We start from the raw sequence: 22876 nt of genomic DNA on the forward strand, positions 1-22876 counted from the left end.
AGTTTCGTCAGGTTCTTGAGAAAGCTCTCCTCCACTATCTGTGCCCCTGACCGCTCGCTGCTGTACAGCTTCGCGTAGAAGCTAACTGTCTGCTTGCGAATTTCAGTGGGATCTGACAGAAGATCCCCTGATTCTGTTCGCACAGCATGTATGAATCTTTTCTGTCCATTCTTCTGCTCTAGACCAAAAAAGAACTTAGAAGGAGCATCCATCTCATTCATGCTTTTAAAGCGTGAGTGGAGCAGCGCCCCCTGTGCTGTAATGCCCAACAGGTCATTCATTATGGCTTTTTTACTTTTGAGGGCTTCAATCTGCCCTCGATCTCCTGTGGTCTCCAAACACTGGAGTTCCACTATTCCAGTCTCCAGGGCTCTCAGAGATCTGACAATGTCCCTTGTGACATTAAGAGTGTCCATCCATCCATCCATCTTCTACCGCTTACTCCTTCTTCAGGGTCGCAGGGAACCTGGAGCCTATCCCAGGGAGCATCGGGCACGAGGCGGGGTACACCCTGGACAGGGTGCCAGTCCATCGCAGGGCACAATCACATACACACTCACACACCCATTCATACACTACGGGCACTTTAGACACGCCAATCAGCCTACCATGCATGTCTTTGCACTGGGGGAGGAAACCGGAGGAAACCCCCGCAGCATGGGGAGAACATGCAAACTCCACACATGGCCACACATGGCCCCTTTTACTTTTAAAAGCCTCCCATTTAAAACCTCATCTAATGTATAAGAACTGGGAATAAAATTTCGAGCAAACAGTTAGGCAACCCCACCACTAATCGATGTATTATGACTTAAAATTGCCAGCCCACCCCACTCCTTCATCCAGTTAGTAGCATTATTGACATTACTAGGTGTTTCTTGCAACATAGCTACATCAATACGCTTCTGCTTTAATAATTCATACAACTTTACACGCTTTTCGTGTTCTCTTGCCCCGTTAACGTTTAAACTTGCAACATGAATCCCAGTCATAAGAACAAAGTGTAGATAAAACAAGCAAATGATAAAACCCATTCTAATATAAAACACACCAAACACTCTACTGTTCATTATCAGAAGTTTCTTTGCTTATTGTAGTGATCAATTTCTTCAGTCGATAGATCTCTGTCAATGAAAGCTCCTTCTCTTCTAAAATGTTTGACATCATGAATAAACTGCTTCCGATCTGGGAAATGCTCTTCTACTAATGTTCTTTTGCCACTTGGTGCTTCTTAGGAACTCTTTAATGTCCTCAGCACGATATACAACTTTGCGCTGTTCTTCCTGAGAACCAAAGTTAAAAACAGAATCTGACATATAATTATCACTGTCTGATTCTTTTTCATCTACTTTAACGTCTTTTTTAAACCTGTTTGCTCCCTTGTCCCTTACCTCGTTTTTTTCTCTTGTTTGGTATTTTAAACATGGGTTCGTCCTCCATTTCCACGTCTCCCCCATCCCCTTGCCTCGGCATAGTGACTGGTGCTTCTGAGCGACTGCTCTGCACCCCTGTACCTGCCTCTGCCAGCGCAGGTATCTCCAGCACTGTGCCAGAATCCACTGTGTTTTTATCGGTCCAGCAAGGTTTCTCTGGATCCAGTTCAGCCAAGCAGGGCCTTTCCAGAGCCAGTTCAGGCAAGCAGGGCTTCTCTGGGGTTGGTGCAGCCCTCGTGGGTTCCTGGGCTGCAGGCCCTCTCACTGGGCTCTGGTGCAGCAGCATCTCAGCATTTCAGCAGTGGGCTCAGCTGCAGCCGCAGGGGGAACGGCTCCAGCAGGCCCAGCTACATCCTGCCCTGGTCGCTCAGAAACACCGGGGTCACTCTGTCTCTCGGGACAGGCCAGGGCAAGATGCCCTATTTTACCACATTTAAAACATTTCATATCTGCGTCCGAAGATACAAAAATTCTGTAGTCATATCCGTCTACACTGAATTCAAACACTAGGTTTAATTCTTCTGCCCCATCCTTCAGAATCATAAAAACCATTCTTCTAAAAGACACCAAGTGTTTAACCAGTGGGGACTTACAGCCAAGGGGGATTTTCTTCGACCAGTCGCCCGTATCTAGACAGTTCTTTCGATATTATCTCATCAGAGATAAAAGGAGGGACATTAGACAATATAATCTTTTTGGATGGGGAACTTAGGGAAAAGACCATCGTAAGTTCATTGTTAAGTACAATTCCTTTTTTAACTAACTTGTTCGCCTTATCAACGTCATTCACAAAAACTACGATTGCATTGTTCATGCGGGAGGCAGAGACAATGTTCTCATGCCCCACCACTTCTCCTATCACTAACCCACACTCCTCTACACTCGCCCTGCACACCACCCTCACACCGTGCCGGCGAGTTGTACTCTCACAGCCACGTGCTCGGAGCCGCCATGCTCCTCCACCGCAACACACACACACACACGCACTTACTCGCTTTCACACTCGTTCACACAATTAATCCGAGATGTTTACACAGAAAAAATTGCATTAAATGCTGAAAAAAGTTGGCAAAACGCCAACCGCTCTCACGCTCAACACACTACACTCGCTCTTCTATTGCGCATGCACATATATATATATATATATATATATATATATATATATATATATATAGAGAGAGAGAGAGAGAGAGAGAGAGAGAGAGAGAGAGAGAGTGAGAGAATGAAGAAGATAAAAGATTATTAGCTTTGCTCTTATCCTACAGTATATAAAGTGCAAGTGGACAAGCACTTGTCTTTAAGCCTGAAAAAAGTTGGTGACAGAAAATGTGTACTATATTGTTCTACACACAAAAAAATAACTCTTTGAATTCATCATTAAATATACTATTTTACTATTTAAACATAAAGTGTAGGCAGGGTAAACAATTCACATAAATATTTATAGCAGTCTATACTTTTTGTGTATATTTATATTCCCCAAATATATTAAAAACAATCAAGGTGAAATATTAAATGGACTTAAAACTTCGCCCTGAAGTGGATACTGAGCAAGAAATGTGATTTTATATTTAAGGTCAAACTCATGAATAGCATGATGGCATGCTTCTGAAAGTGAACTCTGCCCTGGCATCTTGCACACAATCATTTCAGCAGAGTTTAGCCATGACTATGCTAATTTAAGGGTCAGACTACCAATATGTATAATTTGATTCGTTATATGATATATATGATATAACTTGGATTTATGCTCATAAATTATGCTCAGAGATGGTAGTAACTTAAACAAGATTATTATATCAGATGACATTATTCATCTTAATAGTGATTGCTGTCAAAACAACAGGAATAACTTCTTACAACATACAGTCAATTTTAGGTTTATTATTATTCGCTACCTATTTCTATGGTTTCCAAACACTCTGGGATCAGGAGGATTTAACATACAGTAAGTGCTCCCCAATCCTAAAAAGCACGACTCCAGCAAATCCCCATTAACTACAGCTGCACTTCCTAATCCCTCCACTGGCACCTCATCATTTCGAGTTATTTATATCCATTGATCTGAACCTCCCTGCTCATACTGTGCATTTTAACATAGACATTACCTCACATAAATTTGAAATGGATTTCCCATAGCTTGATCAGCTTGATCCATATATGCCAATAAATTACCTAGCTCTTCCATACACAGAAATACATATATATGTGTGTGTGTTTGTTTCTGGTAGTGAACATTGATCATGCATCATATTCCTGCATGGATGCAGTGGGAGATGAAGGAGCAAGGGAATGCCTGAGGTCAGTCGATTAGGTCACACACAATACATTTATAGGATTTTAATAAATAGGATTTTAATAAATGATCAGGGTCATTTACTGAGGGGAAATGCCACAGACCTTTGGAGAGAGAGCAACGGTATGTTTTGGGCATACTCAGGGCCGGCTAGTATAAATAAGCTAGTAGGAATAAGCTCTTCCTCTCTTCAGGAATAACAGCCCTACCAGCAGTCATAAGAATAAATTACATGCATGAATTAAAGGCTGATTTCTTTCTAGCTTAGACTGTAGCTTCACACAGCCTAGTGTTGACAAAGTGATTACACAAAGCTAAACACCCCCTAAATTTATTGTCCATTGGGGCTACATTATTTAAGCCCATGGGTGTAATAAACATGAACAAGTTGGGTTGGCAAAATGCCAAGTAATTAAACTAAGCATACATTTTCCAAGAAAGTACAAATTACACAATGTGGCAAATGACAGAACCATACATTTTATGTGGTTTGAATGAAAGAGCTGGCTAATGGTAAAACCAGCTTTTCTGTTTGTAGGACTCAAGTCTGGTCTCGAGACGTTTTCTGTCTTGGACTTATTGGCATTTGTGCTTGGACTTGTCTTGGTCTTGAGAATTCATCTTACAAGTGCAGAATCCCCTCTATCAGTATATAGTATACAGTTCCTTGCAAAAAAATATATTCTACCCTCTTAAAAGTCATCAGATTCATCTGAATTTACAAATTACAGATGTGTTTTTATTGTTTGTTTGTTTTTCAAAGACCAAATTCAATATTTGTCACAGAAAAAGTATTAAAAATGCAACAATGTTGCTTGCATAATTATTCCACCCCTTCAGATTACTAGTTTAAATAGGGATGGTAAATAGGAATGGTTGCTGCCATAACAGCTTTAGGTCTGTTGAGGTAAATTCATACCAGCTTTGCACACTGTTTGGGAGTGATTTTCACCCATTCTTCCTGGCAGATTTGATCCTGGTTCTTCGAGTTCTGAAATTGCCACAGACACTCAGTGTGATTCAGATCTAGACTTTGACTTGGCCACTGTAGAACATTCACCTTTTTCTTTTTAACCACTCCAGAATTGTTTTGACTTTGTCTTTGGAGACCATTGTCCTGCTGAAAGGTGACGTTTTTAGGGTTTGTTTTTTTTAGCAGACTGATGCAGGTTCTCTTGTTATATCCCCCTGTATTTTGCTCCATCTAGTCTCACTTCAATTTTGACAAGAAGGCCAGGTTCTGAGGATGAAACGTGTCCCCAGGGCATGATGCTATCACCACCATATTTCACTGTAGGAATGGTGTTAATTGATATATAGCCTGCATTAGGTTTTTCACCACACACCACGCCATTTTAGTATAAGAGAACATGAGTTTGCAATTAAAAATACTGACAGGAAGAATATGTGTATTTAGCATTATTATTATTATGTTATTCAGACAAATCTGCTAAAACTTGGTGGGGGTATTGGGGGGCGGGGGGTATACGGTGGTGCTTCGGGTTTGGGCGGGGTTGGTTCGTTGAATACTTTTGCAAGCCACTGTGGTTGCTATATACTACTCACACAATAAACCCGTTTCTTCTAGAAATTAGATAAATAGATCAGAAAGATTTGTGCTATTGCAAAGACAGACCAATTTAATGTCTTGGAAACACAGCGTTTCTATCTGAACAAGCTAACAAGTTCCACACAGAGAAAACATGTCATATTGGAAGCCTGGCACCGAATATAGCTCTCCTTTAAAGCTGGTTTGTACAGCTGTTTCTTTTTACACACTTTAACTTGATTTAGGTTTATATGTTTCAGCATGTTGGTTTTGTTAGGGATGATCTAAAGTCATCCCAATGCCAAATCAAGGCCAAGACCATAACAGAAGCGTGTCTCTGAGGCTGAGAAGACAGTTTACACTAACATGTTAATTTACAGTATTTTGGAAGATTACAATATCCCAAACAACGTAGAGAAGTGTTTTATTGTCTTTATCAAAAACATATTCTCCAACTAGTACAAATAAGCTATGGTCTAAGATTACCTAAGAATAATGCCGCTAAAGAGATGGCAGTTAAAGAAACTGAGTATGTTTGTTTTATATTATAGTATATTTTTGTTTTGGGTTTTTTTTTTTTTAGTGTAGGTTTAGTGTTTAAGTCCTTAGTGAAGACCAGGCCACTAAATAAACTTTAAAATAAACATTTAAAACATTTAAGGCAGTATACTTTTAAGTTTATTTTAACTTCCACAAATAACAGTTAAATAATCTATGACTCACAGATACAAATGTAACAAGAAAAAAATAGCTTCATTGATGTTCCACTTCCAATCCGGCAACCACCGTTCCTCGTCCCGATCCGAATCCTGCCCGGATTTTACAATGTTCACACACCTGACTTCTATCACACCTGCTTTCTCCTTTATCGCTCTGTCTATTTAAACTGCTTACTCATACATACACACTTTGTGAGGTTTTGCAGCTTTTTTCTATGTGCAACTCTGAGCATTATTTCCTTATTGTTTCCCTGGTTTTGACCTTTTGTATCTTTCATGTTTTTGATTCTTTTTATTTTTTTGTTTTGTTCTGTTTGCCTGATTCTTTGACCTCCTGTCTGTTGATTTGGAATTAGGGATTAAGCTCACAGTTCCAGGTACCTGCTTCTGATTCGTGACAACTGAATCTCAAAACTCATAACTAGACATTATTTTAAGGGAATAAAGTTTAGTTATATTTTTTAAAACTATTTTAAAAAATATGAAACTAACACGTCCAGGGTTGGTGGTTTGATTCCCGCCGCTGCCCTCTGTGTGCGAGTTTGCATGTTCTCCCTGTGCTGCGAGGTTTCCTCCGGGTACTCCGGTTTCCTCCCCCAGTCCAAAGACATGCATGGTAGGCTGATTTGGCATGTCCAAAGTGTCCGTAGTGTGTGAATGAGTATGTGATTGTGTCCTGCAATGGATTGGCACCCCATCCAGGGTGTACCCCACCTTGTGCTCAAGGCTCCAGGTTCTCTGTGACCCTGTAGGGTAAGCGATATAGAAAATGGATGGATGGAAGTTTGGAAGCAGTGATAAAAGTCACTGGGAAAAGGGAAAGATAAAATAATATCTGTATAAATGCCATAAAGTGTGGGTTTAATCAAGGATCTTCTGTTAAATTTCATTTGTATAGCACTTTTGACAATGGTTATTTGTCACTAAGCAGCTTTACAGAAATATATAACTTCTGAATATAAAAGAAAATTTTCAGTTCTTCAGTTTCCTTGCATCCACCCCCCCCCAAAAAACAGTAGTTTGATTGGCAACCTTAAATTGCCTCTAGATGTGAATGTGAGTGTACGGGGCCATGTGATGGACTGGCATCCCATCCAGTGTGAATTCCCTCCTCATGCTTTTTGTTCCTGGGATAGGCTTCAGGATAAAGAACTTTCTGAATATTAGGGCTGCAACTAACGATTATTTTGATAATCAATTAATCTGTTGATTATTTCTTCAATTAATATATTAGTTGGATTAAAAGGCCAATTTTGAAAAAACGTTATTTCACATTCTACCCAATGTTGTCCTTCAAACATTGTGTATATTGAAGGCTATGAAAAAGGTACTAAATGTATCTATGTGGGCTATGCTATAGATTGTGCAAAGGATTTTTTTAAATATTAAAATTACATTTTGAAAACATAAAAACAACTGATTGTCCACAAGCTTTAAAGCAGAAGTTAAATCACTATATTATATCTGCTCTCCGGACCTGCCTGATGCATCCTGATGCCCTACCTCTGGATGGAGCTCTCATCAACTGGAGGCTACATTCTGCCACTGAGGATGACCCCAAGCAGTGCAGCCTGGAGATTGCTGAGGATAGTACCACTTGAAGTACCACTGAAATGGTTTTGTACATCAACTCCACATGGACATTCTCGCTGTGGTTGCTGGGACTATGGTTACTGCTATGGCCTTAGGACTGCAATTACCACATACAATTTGCACTCAAGTCTCCTTTAGTGAACAGTGGATTAGTTCAACAACAGACTTCATATAAAAACCATAATGAACTTCACTTTACTTAACACTCATTCAGTGAAGTGTACCGTAGACTCACTTGCTGTCAGGACGAGTCTTTATGTAAAATGGAAATTCTGGTGTGAATTTCTAACATTTACTGATAAGGATATACAGTGGGGGAAATAAGTATTGAACATGTCAACATATTTTTCAGTAAACATGTTTCCAATGAGGATATTTACATGAAATTTTCACCAGACATCAGTATTAACTCAAGAAATCTGGAAATAATTCACAACATTGAAGTCCATACATAAAGTTATGTGTAATAAAGTGGAATGACACAGGAAAAAAGTATTGTAAGAAAAAGCAGTTCTCCAAGGCAAGGTACCATAAGTAGTTTGAAAGTAATTATACCTCCTATCTGTGTAAATTAATATCAGATGGGTTAGTAAATTGATGGTCTATAAAAAGGCATTTCATTACCAAGGTGTCACACAAAATACATCTCATGATGGGTAAAAGCAAAGAGCTCTCCCAAGACCTTCGCAACCTTATTGTTGCAGAACATATTGATGGAATCGATACAGACGTATTTCAAAACTTCTGAATCCACCAGTAAGCATCACTTTGTCATTAACCGGCCACGCACAGGAGCTCCTCGCAAGATTTCTGACCAGGGAATCAGAAGAATAGTCAGAAGAGTAGCCCAAGAGCCAAGGACCACTCAGAAAGAGCTCCAGAAACACTTGGAGGCAACAGGTGTCATCGTCACAAAGAAAACAACAGGCAATGCACTCCACTGCTTATGCTCACCCTGCAAGACTCCATTACTAAAGGAAATGCATGTCAAAGCTCGTTTAAAGTTTTCTACAAATCATTTGGACAAGCCTATTAAATATTTAGAGAGTGTATTCTGGTCAGAAGAGAGCAAAATGGAACTTTTTGATTGTCATACTACACACCATTTTTGGAGAAGAAATGGCACTGCACATCAATCTAAAAACACTATACCAACAGTGAAGTTTGGAGGTGGAAGCATCATGGTGTGGGGCTGTTTTTCATCGCATGGTACTGGCAGACTTCATGTAGTTGAAGGAACGATGAATGGAGCCCTTTACCAGGAGATTCTTGAGAAGAATCTGCGGCCATCCACCAGGATGATGAAAGTGAGATGTGGGTGGACCTTCCAGCAGGACAACCATCCAAATCATACAGCAAAAGAAACTCTCAATTGGTTTCAGAGAAAAAAATCAAGGCGTTAGAATGGCCCAGTCAATCACCTGACTCGAATCCAAGAAGAGAAGAGAAAAGCAGGCATGTAAAAATAAGAGGGAGGCAAATAGAATAAATAACTGACAAAACAAGGAAATTAATCCATGATAATTTAAGAGAACTTTGACATAAATTTTTTCAGCTTGATTAACAAAAAATCCCAAAGCTGACACCACTGGATATAAATGCAAACTAAATATAAGTATTAATAATAATAATAACTGCACATAAAACTATTGTGAATATTATAATTGTGAATGTTACCTGCTTAAAGATGTCTTCTGAGCAGCAGTAGTTTTTGTTTGAAGGCTACTGACATGATCAAAAAGCTGGGTGATAATGTGGTCTTTTCCCTGGAGCTGAACATTTAAAACATTGAGCAGCTCTGTGACGTCCACAAGAAAGGCCAGCTCAGAAAGCTATTTCTTATTCCTGGACACTTGAATACTACCAATCTTGCTTTCCTGAAAAGCTCTGATCTCATCACGCAGATCAAAAAATCACCTGAGAACTTTTCCTCTGCTCAGCCATCTAACCTCCTGGTGGTACAACACATCACCATATTGCACATCCATCTCATCCAACAGTACCTTGAACTGCCGGTGAGAGAGTGCCTTGGAGTGTATATCATTCACAATTTTAACAACGTCACGCATCACATCCACAAGCCCGATGGATTTGGCACATAGCTGTTCTTGATGTAAAATACAGTGCCAGCCATATTCTCTCACTTTAATTCATTCTTTTTTAACACTCTCTCAACAGCAAAAAGAAGATCCTCTCCTTTAGTAGTACCAGAAAGAGTCTCAATGCCAGCCAGCTCTTGACTCGCTTCAAAATTTTCATTTACTCCACGCAGAAATAACAACAGCTGTGCGGATTCAGATACATCAGTGCTCTCGTCGCAAGCTATTGAAAAGGCAGAAAAGGCTTTTGCCTTGATTTGCTCACTGATGTCTTGGGCCATGTCCTCTATGCATCGGGTAACAGTATTCCTTCACAAGCTGATTTGCAAGAACATGCGTATCTGAGAAGGGCACACTGCTTCTGCAGCCACTACAAGGCAGTCTTTGACGAACTCTCAAATAGCGAAGGCTCTTCCACTTTTAGCAATTAGTGCAGAAATCTGATAGCTGGCCCGTGTGACACTTTCTTGAGCTGATGAAGGACGTAGCAGCACCCTTTGCTCAGATGGAAGTTTAGCAAGCAGCTCGTTAGCCTTCTGTATTCGCGCCTCGCCGCTGTACTTTGAGAAAGCTGAAGAATGTTTTGTTTCATAATGACGACGGATATTGTACTCTTTCAAAACAGCAACTGACTGCTTGCAAACTAGACACACTGCCTTTAAATTGATTTCAGTAAATAAAAAATCATCTTGCCAAACCTTTTTAAATTTCCTCTTGTCTGTGTGCCACTGCCTGGATCTCTCCATTATTACCTGTTTGTTGACTATTTGTTGCCTCACATATGGCATGGCTAGTTTGGGCATCTCAGGTTTAGAAGAAATTATTAATTTCTTCGTACAGGAAGCATCTTGAAGCTGTCATTACACCAAAGGCTTCTCCACTAAGTATTTAATAAATTTCACTTAGCATGTTCAATACTTTTTTCCTGTGTCATTCCTCTTTATTACACATAACTTCATTTATGAACTTTAATGTTTGGATTTCTTTAAATGTGATGGATTTCTTGTGTTAATACCAAAGTCTGATGAAAATTTCATGTGAATAGCCTCATTGGAAATACATTTACGAAAAAAAATGTTGACACATTCAATACTTATTTCCCCCACTGTAAACATAAAAATGTAATTTCTGCGCTGAAGAAAACATGTCTGGAACACATTAAACAGCACACGCATCTGTCACAGCGTCTGACACGACACACTACATTAATACACTTACGAGTTTGTTTAAAGTGGTCAATATAAAACATTCTCATGTTTTGGACAACCTGGATCATGCACTTTTCCCGCAGCAGCTCACTCTGTGACCTTCGCTTTTTTCAGATGTGTTATTCATATGAATACATTTTTCTCCATTGTGAAGTGACATCATTGACAGGGGTTATCCACAGTGATATCACAGACCCGACTAATCCATAATGAAATTTGCTGTAGATTATTTTAATTAAAGATTATTATCGATTTTATCAATTATCATCAATCAATCAGTGCAAAGATTGGAATTGCAGTATGACTTATAATATCCTTATTAGTCCTTGGGAATGGCTTTATCCTGGACACTAGTCCTGCATAGGCAATTTAGAGTAACCAATCCGCCTACCAGCATCATTCAGTTCTAGGATTTCCACCATTTTGTACAAGAACTTTCAATTCTGTTAGCTAATTTGACTTCTCGAGGCTCAAAACCATTTACAAACTCATAAAAAAATTACCAGAATGTATGACAAAACCAAGGTCAATAGTATGTAGCCTTGAGACTAACCTGTCTTGTGTACTACAAACAATGGCTGTATATGTGAGTGGACAACATGGTGCCATTTACTCCCATTGTGCAGTTTTGAAACCTTTATTGGTCAAATTCAAAGTCGCCATCTTGAAAAAATGGAGCTGGAACATGGGCAGTAGATATGCCCAGTCAGACACCTCTCACCTGCCTATATTGATGATAGACACTGTACTTGTTCATGTTGGAAGCAAATTGTATTTGTATCATTTTCACAAACTTACCATTTGCTAGCTAGCTGACGTTATCTATCATTTTAGTTAAAGTATTAGTAGTTAATGTAAGATATATTGGCAGTCATGTCACCTCATCAACCACACCCTTTTATTTATCATCAAATAACTCCTATGAAACACATTTATCATACAGAAAAATATTGAGGGAGGTATCTGGGTAAACACGACATAAGCAAGCCATGAAACTGGACTTTCAGTTGAAAGCTCTGGCCTATTCTTCATGGTAAAGCAGAGTGATATTTAACTTTTATTAATTTTATTTATTTCATATTGTCACTGTTTATTATCATATGACATCTAAATGTGAATGTCAGTACATCAGATACTAGCACCAGTTAAATATACATTATATTGTAAATCACATTACACACTCAACATTTTCCTCAACACAACAGTAAGCAATTTGCCAACTTTATCATTTATAGCCACAGCTCATAAACGGCTATTTACATTGTCAGCTTCACAACACAACTTCACACACGGATGGATAGCATTTTTCTGTTTTCAGTGCACATACTTGATTGACAAGGGTTTATTTATAGCAAAAATAAGCCAATGGTCCGCTTCACTGTCACTTTGCACTGTGTGTATCTAAAAGCTTGATGTATCCCAGCTGGACGCATCTCAGGAGCGACATCCTGAGTCTTTTAGGCAATGAATGATGGCTTGAATAATTCTGATTTTACACTGATCATTGTTGGCATTTCTCACGCCAGCTCATAGCTTCATATTTTATTATATTAGTGCTCAATTCTACTCATTTTGCTAGAACCTCTTAATGTACAGAGTTCTATTTCTGTCTAAGACAAAGAAAGAAAGAAAAGAGGGAGAGATGGAGGGAGGGAGGGAGTCAGTAGATTAGTATAGGCTATACAGCTGACCAAGTTCTTTAAATCTCTTATACACTCAGTGCATACCTGCACACTGTAGGCCCCAGTTCTCTCCCTCACCTCCCTAACTCTTACTCTCTTTTTACTTTTCTGTCCATCATTCTCCCATGTTCATTTTCTTCCATTGCTTTTCTTACATGCTCTGTCTTTCTCTTTTTCCTTCTATTTATACCTTGCTTTCTCTCATTTATACATTTTTTCTTCCCTTATTTCCTGCCTCTTTACATTCTATTTCCAATCTTTCTTTCTTTCTTTCTTTCTTTTTTTCTTTTTCTTTCTTTCTTTCTTTCTTTCTTTCGTGTCCATTTTCATTTTCTCACACTTTCTGCTTTTCTGTCTCTCTCCTTTTCCTTTCTCTTTATACATTGCTTTATTCTCCTTTATTCGGTTTCTTTCTTTGCTTTTTCCTTCCTCCCTTCCTTCCTTCCTTCCTTCCAATCGTTCTTTCTTTCTTTTTAGTTATCGACTGTTATCAGGTGAGTATTCTGCTGTTTCTCTATTCTGCTTCCTTTCTTTATCTTCCATCCTTCATTCCTACAGTATTTCCATTCCATTCCTATTTCTTTCTTTGAGAGCTGGATATCAGTGTTAGCATCCTCATTGCTTTGTTCTAATGCTCAAATTAAATAACAGCATAGATAAGGAACTTGTAAATGGACAGGGCAGCTGTGAGTGAGCTGTGTTTCTTTGTCACTGTGTTCAGGCTTGGAGCAAATTCAGCCTGTTACTATGTATAGTTCCATTATTAGAGTCATGCATTTTAATGGGCTGTATTTTTCTCCCACATCTTTATTACCCCATCTCTTTCTCCATCTCATAAAGCAGGTTTTTTTTTTTTTTTAACCTTAATACCATCTTTGTGGCATTCTTCTTAGTAGTGTTCTCCTTGTTAGGAATATTTGCCATCTATTTATCATATCCTTACATATGAGTCTCAGTCTTTGACATGTAGAGTCAGTGTGGGGATGTGATTAATTCTTAATGAGCTATTGCTTTCATTAAAGTGCACATTCAGTACAGTACATATGAAATACTAATCTGATGTCTTCTATCTGTTCATGCTTCACTTCCACCTACACACTGGTTTTCTTGCTTTCATACACGCATGCGTTCTCTTTTTCCTGTTTAAGCTTGAGGCACCAACCTTTCTTTCTTTTCATCCTGCAGATTGCACAAACAATTGCTTATCTGTATTTTATCTGGTGATGAAAAAGAGTTCAAAGGAAGCTTTTTAGTAAACTGATATCTTAAAGGATTTCCTAAAATCCCATACATTACTCACTATAAATGAATTTCCACGTTCATCTCTACATCAAAGCAAACCGGAGAATGCTTTAACTTAGCAGTGTGTGCGTGTGTGTGTGTGTGGGTGTATGTGTGTGTTCTACAGATGGGCGTTCAATTTACAAGAGCAGGCGTTTAAAAACATGTAGAATACCCCATGGTTTTATGGCAGCCCCCTAGTGCTCATCATCCTTGGCACATTTTCAGTAGAATGATTTTTAACAAGTCCCTGGTCAGCTTCATTTTATGGGCTCAGTACACTCTTTTTGAATGCAGACACATTACTTTAGTCCACTGATGGCAATGGTACACTGTCCTCTCAGCACTCAAATGGTTGCATCATAATCTGGGGCATGAGGGAATGGATCTGTATGTTTAAAAGTACCTTTATTAGCCAAGTATCTAAATTTATAGGGAATTCTGGCCTAGTAGTAATTAGTAATTCTTGTAAAAATCCAGTAATTATTCAATAATAAAAAAAAAGATGGACATGAAGGGTTATTTAGTAATAAGATGAATAGGAAGGCACTTATAGGATACCAGACAGGTATTGATTTCCTTCATACTGTATTGCATGGTAAGTGTGAAGCAGTCTGGGAAAATCCATTAGATGTGGCTGTGGCTGAATTCTGGAGGGAAAAAAGGACCAAAATTGGGGTTTGACATCTGCATAAAAATGTCTAGAAACTTGCTCTTTAAAGCCTTATTAAGATTGGATTAGTTTATCAAGGGGAATTTTTTTTGTCTCCTCAGTGATACAAGTCTGACAGAAACAAAATGACTAAACGAGATGTGAGTTTCTCACAGGATGTATTTTCTACAAACATGGATGTTTACATCACGCAGTCATATGACCATGTTTCCATTCATAACATGATGTCCAAGCAGTCAGATGTGCACTGGAGTAGAGAAGAGATGTTATTATTATTTCAGTTTGGGGCAAACCAAAGTTCCAGCAACAATTTGAGAATACAATAATCCTAAAGTATTTGAGAAGCATCCATTTTTCATTTCGTGACTTAATACTTAAGATTACTATCTGGGGGAGGGTCACTGATACCTGCGTTATGAGACTGTATACAGCAAGTAGCAGCAGTCAAACATCTTTTTTTCCAAAACGAGGTGACACCTGCGTAGAAAATGACGGACATTTGCATCCAGACAGGACTACAATTATAATGTGACTGCTAAGTTTGGCACAAAACAGTAAGTAATTCTGCTTGTAAATTTCTCAGAGGAGGCCTGAGAAAATCATAAACAATCTGGAAGGAAATTGTCACAGAGGAGCACCTGTAAAATAGGAAATTACTCCAGAACCCCCATTTAAATGTAATCCCATCCAGACAGGGCTTAAGTGTGATTTCCTCACACAGTGAATGTCAGGCTTTGATAAAATTGTTGGGTAGTTACATGTCATAGTGTAATGGATATAACCCTAATCGATTCAGTTTGCAATCAAATAAAGGCTGTCAAATTGTTTGTGATGCTCCTGAGCTGTTACATCATGATCAAGACAGAGAAGAGCACTTTGCAATCTGTACAGATGATAGTGGACAAAGTATTAAAATGTTTAAACGACCTAATATAAGGTTTGGAAGTTGTTGTCAACAGAAAAAAAACTGAATGAATTAACCAGTGATTATTTTAGCATGGATGCTAGCATGAGCAGAGATCATTTGAGAAAAGACGTGATGATAAGGCTTGTGTTTATACGCCGCGAGTGACTTACATTTACATTTATTCATTTAGCAGACGCTTTTATCCAAAGCAACTTATAAATGAGAAGATACAAGCAAAGTGATATATCAAGCAGAGAACAATACAAGTAGTGCTACCATACAAGATCTATTAATTGAGTTATAGAAGAAGCAAAGTGCACAGAGTAGAGGTGTAAGTGCCAGAGTAAGGGTTTGTTTTTGTTTTTGTTTTTATTAGGGGTTAGTTAAGTGTTCACGGAAGAGGTGGGTCTTTAGCTGTTTTTTGAAGATAGTGACAGATTCTGTGGTCCGGATTGAGGTTGGAAGTCATTCCACCATTGAGGGACAGTTAGTGTGAAAGTTCTGGAAAGGGACCTTGAGCCACTCTGATTAGATACTACTAAGCGTCGGTCATTGATCGAACGCAGATTGCATGAGGGAATGTAAGCCTTAAGGAGAGTGTTGACGTAGGGGGGTGCTGTTCCAGACAAGGTCTTGTACGTGAGAATCAAGGCCTTGAATTTGATTCGGGCGGCTACAGGAAGCCAGTGGAGGGAGATGAAGAGGGGTGTGATGTCGGTTCTTTTTGTCGTGTTGAAGACGAGGCATGCTGCTGCGTTCTCAATCATTTGAAGGGGTTTGATGGAGCTGGCTGGGAGGCCCGAGAGCAGTGCATTGCAATAGTCCAGTTTTGATATGACAAGAGCCTGGACTAGTAGCTGTGTAGCCTGTTCTGTGAGATAGTGTCTGATGTTGTACAGAATGAACCTACAGGACCGTGCAGTTGTTGAAATGAAACTTACCTCAGGTGATGAGAGACTGATGTGGATTCTGCTGATGAACAAAGTGATTATATGTACATTTCCCATTGTAAACTTATAATTCTAGCGATGTTTAACTTTATATACGTAGATTAGGGCAGTTAGTATATTAGTAGATTAATTAAGGTCTATGGTGTAAATATTATCATTTTAATCATCTGGTTGTCCTTTTTATTTCAAATCAACTATTCTGATTTTAAGCATGGAATGACTGCTGGCCTGTCTGGTTGTAGGCTGTGAAGCAAGGCTGATATAAAGATAGATGTAGTTTTAATAGTCATTATGATAATTCGTATATTTGATTTATTACACATGAAATTAAAATGTGAATGAAATCAATAAATCAGTGTGTTGCTGTCTTTCAGTGCAGATGGAATACAATCTTCAAATGCAATTTTCTGTATTTCATTTCAGACTTTAAAATGCTTTGGCTTTACTTGTGAATGTGCAAACGAAACCATGTAGTTCTCAAAATTGCTTATATGGTTTTTCCAGGTCACCACACATATAAATGCTGACAGTGAGCTATGCCCATTAGTGTTTTTCCAGCTTCTCCTTCTGCTCTTGTACAGGTCTCTTTCAACTGTCAGAATTAAGTAGAGAATCTGTGTGTGTGTGTGTGTGTGTGTGTGTGTGTGTGTGTGTGTGTGTGCGCATGTGTGTGTGTGTGTGGGTGGGTGGGTTTTTGTGAGCAAGGGAGGCAGAGACAAAGAGATCAGTAGACAAGATCTGTGGTGTGTTATTGATCTTTGTGAAGCACATTAGGTATGTAGACAACAGAGAAATATCCAGAATATGAAAAAGGGAGTATGGAAAAATGCAAGATATGCATATGACTCAAACATTGGAAAGGTTTCATCAAGCGAGAGTCTGTCCCTGGAACACACCTTGGATAGTATTAGGCTAGATGTAAATGTAGCTAATGTTGATAAATGACAAAGACAAATGCATTTCCAAATTGTCTCCAGTCTGATTCCAGTTTTAAGTCTTTGAGCTGTAGTCCGAGTCAGTTCTCAGTTCTCTGATGTACAACTCTGAGCTACAAGTCTTTAAGCTATAGTTTCAAGTCTTTGAGTCACAGGTCACTGTCAAAAGTCTTAATTCTCAGAACTACAAGTCCAAGTCATCTTTCATTTCTCTGAACTATATTTAGAGTCACGTCTCAAGTGTCTGAGTTACAAGTCAAATCTCAAGTCTTTGAGCTGAAGTGTGAGTCAAATCTCAAGTCTCCGAACTACAAGTCCTAATCAAGTCTCAATTTCTGAGCCACAGGTAGGAGTCAAGTCTCAAGTCTCAGAACTCCAAGTCAAGTGTCTGAGCTGAAGTCCAAGTTGAATCTCATATCTATGAACCAAAGTCTTTGAGCCGAAGTCAGAGTCAAGTCTTGAGTCTCTGAGCTACAAGTCCAAATCAAGTCTCAAGTCTATGAGCTAGTAGCCAAGTCTCAAGACTCTGTACTGCAAGTCCTAGTCAAGTCTCAAGTCTATGAGCTAGTAGCCAAGTCTCAAGACTCTGTACTACAAGTCCAAGTCAAGTCTCAAGTCTATGAACTGAAATCTGAGTCAAGTCTTATGTCTTTGAGCTACAAATCTGAGTAAAGTTTCAATTTTCTGATAAACAAGTTTGTAACTCATGCCCTGTTAATTAACACCCAAATTGTAAATGTATTATTTGTAGAGAATTGCTTTTTGTATACAACTATGTGAATGTTTTCTTGTACATAAGAATTTGTTTTTTCAAAGCATCATCGATATTTTGGCTGCATGACCAGGTCAAACAGCGAGCACCTATTCATTTGTTTCAGAGAAAACATGGTGATTGAATATGTATGCAAACATGTGAATAAAAGTTCTTTGGATGTTATCATCCTAGCTGCCTGAAGACACAAACAGAAACCCCAGAGAAGCTTCCAGAACATACTGAAGTCAATGTGCTAACGCCGTCTTGGGTTTCTGACCGGATTTATCTGCAGCTTTGGTTTCTGGTTGAGCAATATGTTTTTAGCAAGCTAATCTGTAAGAGCAAGAGCAGGATGTCTTGTAAAAAAAAAAAAAAAAAAAAAGAAAATTTGGACACAAGTTGATGTTCTCTTTTTTGTACTTTGACCTGGATATTTAGTAGACTGCTAGCCTATTTATGGTAATCTGCTTTATTTAAACTAAAAATAAATAAATAAATAAATAAATAAATAAAAAGCACGACCCTGTAATTGTCTGTCCTGACAGCAGCCATGCACAGTACACTATGTACTTGATTCTTGGATGCACACCAGATACAAGCAATACTAGACAGTTTTTGTCATCCATTGTTGTCGAAACCTAAGCACGTAATACCCACACACACACACACACACACACACGCACACGCACACACACACACAATAGGCATTCATACATAACCTAGAAACGTCTTTACCAACCACCTGGGTCCAATTTCCACAACATTTGTGCAGCATTGAAATAAAGTAGAAAAACAGGACAAAGGTGTTCTACTGAAAGGCGGTGGATGGGTTCCTAATATAAGCCCCTTCATGTGTGCGAGTGTGTGTGTGTGTGTGTGTGTGTGTGTGTGTGTGTGTATGTGGAGAGTAATCACAAAATGGTATGGTTAGTTTTTCTAATAGGACAATACTGTAAGGTTTTAAATGTCATCTTAGCTATAAGCCATCAATTACATTCTGCATACTTCTTGATTATGCTGAGAGTTGATCATTCAACAAAAAACATATTTATTCAGTGTTGTATTAACAAGTATTGTTATATACAAGTACATGCATATGATGTTCAATCTTAAATGGGGGCAAATGGGACATTTATGTGGAATATAAAAGTCAAGCCAAAATATTTTGGCAACAAAAACTATATAACATATTAGATTATACATATTCACATATATTATACATATACACATTCATATAGATATATTCATTATTATAGCAGAAATGACAAATGACAGAAATGTCATTGTCCGTTATATGTCCAGAAAATATATCCTAGGAAAAATTGAGTTATTTCATATTCAGAAAAATATCTGATCTAGAGCTGAATACAAAGTTTGCATTAACCATGGATTTTGGATTTTACAAATGCACAAACATATAGCAAAATAAGGAGAAATACTATTATATATTTAGGTAATACTTTAATTTGACACTTCAGAGCAGACACACTACAAAACATCTATAGTACATCATGAAGCAGTCTATCAACAGATTATCAACTAGTTATCTATTTACATTAAAGGTACACTATGTAACGTTTGGCCCTCTAGTGGTTAAAAATAAACTGCATGCATTTTGTGGAAGAACACTAGTGTTTCAATTTCAACCCCTTTAGTAGTTTTTAAAAAAAAGAAAGAATGGCGTATATCCATTTTCCCTCACACTTACCAGTGCCGCGAACCATATTTATCCGCACAGACGCGCAGAGCTGAAGCACAACTAAGCACAGTGTTCTTTCAAAAAATGCATGCAGTTTTATTTTTAACCACTAGAGGGCTAAAGGTAAAGGTACTTATATACATAACATTGTGTACCTTTAATGTAAATAGATGACTAGTTGTGGAGAATCTGTTGATAGGCTGCTGCTTTTCTCTGTTTATGGATATGATGAGACACGCACTGGTGTATAACGTATGTACGCATTTTCCTGCGAAATCCATCCCGACAGTTCTAAAATATAAATACTTACAATAGGCTTACTGTCAGAATCAGAGTAAGACAAAAATGTGCTTTGGAAGATGGATTTATGATGTACTTACTCATTATTTAAATTTTGTTTATTTAAAAAAAAAAAAAAGTTACCTAGCGTACCTTTAATTTAACATGAACTAAATGTGAAGTTGATAGAACTAGGTGGAGTTCATAGATTGTAGATGATCTACTAGGAGTTTAAGGGATTTAAGTGATTAAAGGAATTTTCTCTGTGTGTGCACAGGAGCATCCGCTGCCTTAGGAACATCATTCACTGGAATCTGATTACGGCTTTCATCCTGCGCAATGCTACATGGTTCGTAGTGCAACTGACCATGAACCCAGAGGTGCATGAGAGCAATGTGGTGAGTGCAAGCACATACACATACGATCAAGCACACACACATCTAATTATTGATCTTCAACTTTACTTGGCATTTTTTATGCTAAACACGATCCACATTAACACTCTCAATCCTAAATGCCAACCTGTTCAGTATACATGGTCACTATATAGAGTGTAACTTGGTGTTGGAGACCCAAGTAGTGAACAAAAAATCCACAATAAAAGACCATTTAAGATTCAGTTCCAAAAAAATTATTTAATAAAATGAGATGTCGGAAGGTGCTTGTTGAAAATTAAATACCTAATAGAAGGGCATGGTGGCTTAGTGGTTAGCACATTTGCATCTCCAGTTTTGGGGGTTCAATTCCCATCTCCACCCTGTGTGCCTGGAGTTTACATGTTCTCCCCATGCTTCAGGGGTTTCCTCTGGGTACTCCGGTTTCCTCCCCCAGTCCAAAGACATGCATTGTAGGCTGATTGGCATTTCCAGATTGTGAGTGTGTGTGTGTGTGTGTGTGTGTGCGTGTGTGATTGTGCCCTGCAATGGGTTGATACCCTGTCAAAGTTATCCCCTGCCTTGTGCCCTCAGTTCCCGGGGATAGTCTCCAGGCTCCCCGCGAGCCTGTGTAGGATAATCAGTACAGAAAGTACTGGATGGATGGACAGATGGATGACCCGTAATTGTAAATAAAATATAACTATTCAGAGCCCTTTTCCTACCTCAATTGGCACAAGTTCATTTAGTCAACATGTTTAATATAGGATAGAATTTGATAGATTTCTTGTTGTAAATATTATCAAAATATGAACACACATCCACATACACACATAATGTATATACATAAATACACGCATCAGCAGTAAAAAAGTAGGTGTAGGACACATATTTTCCAGAGAAACATGCTGTTTTGGATAATTCACAAGCAAAGTGCTTCTGAGGCTGTACAAGGTAGATATCCGAAATGGTGGATGATTTAAAAGCTGTTGTCAAAAAATGACATTCATCCTGTTGGGTTTTCAAATTTAAACGGCTGTTGTTCCTTCCGTTTCCTCGCTTCATTGCTCTGGTAACATCAACAACCAGTGCAAAGAGAGAGATGTCATTAATGTTGCATCCATTACTGTTGAATTGTTTCAGCACTGGAAAGGGGAAATCCTTCATTCTGATGGTGCAAAGGTTCTCAACCAAAAAAAATGTAAAATACATGTAAGGGCTAATCCACGCCTAGGTGAGCATTACACTATTTTAATGCATGACATGGGGGCAAAGAACCTAATGCACACTTAGCCGTGGATTATCCCGCTCATACTATGATCACTTGCCATAACTGACAAGTTAAAGCTGTGATTGATGTTTACAGTGGAAAATAGGACTGAAGGGATAAGAAGAAGTTAATTTTCACTACATGTTTTATATAGTTCAAGTTCAAGTTCAATGGGTATATGGATCGTTAGATCTAGAATTCTGCCTGCTCTAAATCATACACAGAGATAAAGCAGTGCAAGAGAGAGAGAGAGAGAGAGAGAGATTGTGAGTGTGTGAATTACCTGCATCTGTGCCACATCTCTACTCATAACGAAGCTTTGAGTTTAACTTCTGTATGCAGCTATAACTGTATGTTACTATGTTTACACTTGTTTATATGCAGCACATTAATTCAGAACGGTGATTAAACTGACTGGAACTGCCTGTGCATTACACGGTTTGAAAGCACACCTTCCAGCCAATCAGAATCGAGTATTCAGACAGACCATGGTATAAATATAAGCCTCACATACAGTATAACAATCAAAACTGGATCCTGCTATGTAGAAATATGACACACATATTACAGTATGAGCAAGTAAGTTCAGAGATTATGCCTTCTGTTCTGAGTTCTTTAATATATACATAAGCAGAGAATTGAGATGGCACAAGGCAAATTAAAATACCATGCCAAAATGAATCGACATTTACAGTACACACAAAGATAGCAAAGATTCCCATATGTGTACTGTAAATCTTCACATCCTCTCGCCCCCTTTTAATACAAACCTTCATTCGCTCTCAGTTCCTCTCCCACGCGTAGCACAGACTGTGTAGCCTCATGCCCTCTGTCTCCACCTTCCTCACTCTAACACAAACACATACATATATACACATTGTCTATATATTTATTGAATTGGAGGCCCAATTTTGGCACAATGCATGCCGTTTCTGTGGTCCGTCTGAGACTCTGAGCAGACCTGTAATGCCGGCTGGCTTACAAGCATACATTGGTGTGTGTGCATGTTAGAGAGAGAGAGAGAGAGAGAGAGAGAAAGAGAGAGAGAGAGATTTCATGTACCTGAATAAACAGCTTGAGCACTGAGTAGCTGTCAGATGAGACTCCAGACTAGTCAATTAACCCCCCCCCCCCCCCCGCCCCCAGCCCCCACACTTCTGTGTGCTACTTTAATG

The 22876-nt window shown here is 38.6% G+C and overlaps 1 protein-coding gene across 1 annotated transcript in view; it reads left to right on the plus strand.

Annotated features, from left to right (window-relative positions):
* The window catches only part of crhr1 (corticotropin releasing hormone receptor 1), a 170228-nt gene that overhangs the window by 119717 nt on the left and 27635 nt on the right, over window positions 1-22876 (plus strand). Inside the window, exon 7 of the mRNA XM_053614612.1 lies at window positions 20335-20455. Coding sequence (XP_053470587.1) covers window positions 20335-20455 — 121 coding nt within the window. The remainder of the gene's footprint in view (window positions 1-20334; window positions 20456-22876) is intronic.

This window comes from Ictalurus furcatus, chromosome 2 (assembly GCF_023375685.1).
Source record: "Ictalurus furcatus strain D&B chromosome 2, Billie_1.0, whole genome shotgun sequence".
Lineage (NCBI taxonomy): Eukaryota > Metazoa > Chordata > Actinopteri > Siluriformes > Ictaluridae > Ictalurus > Ictalurus furcatus.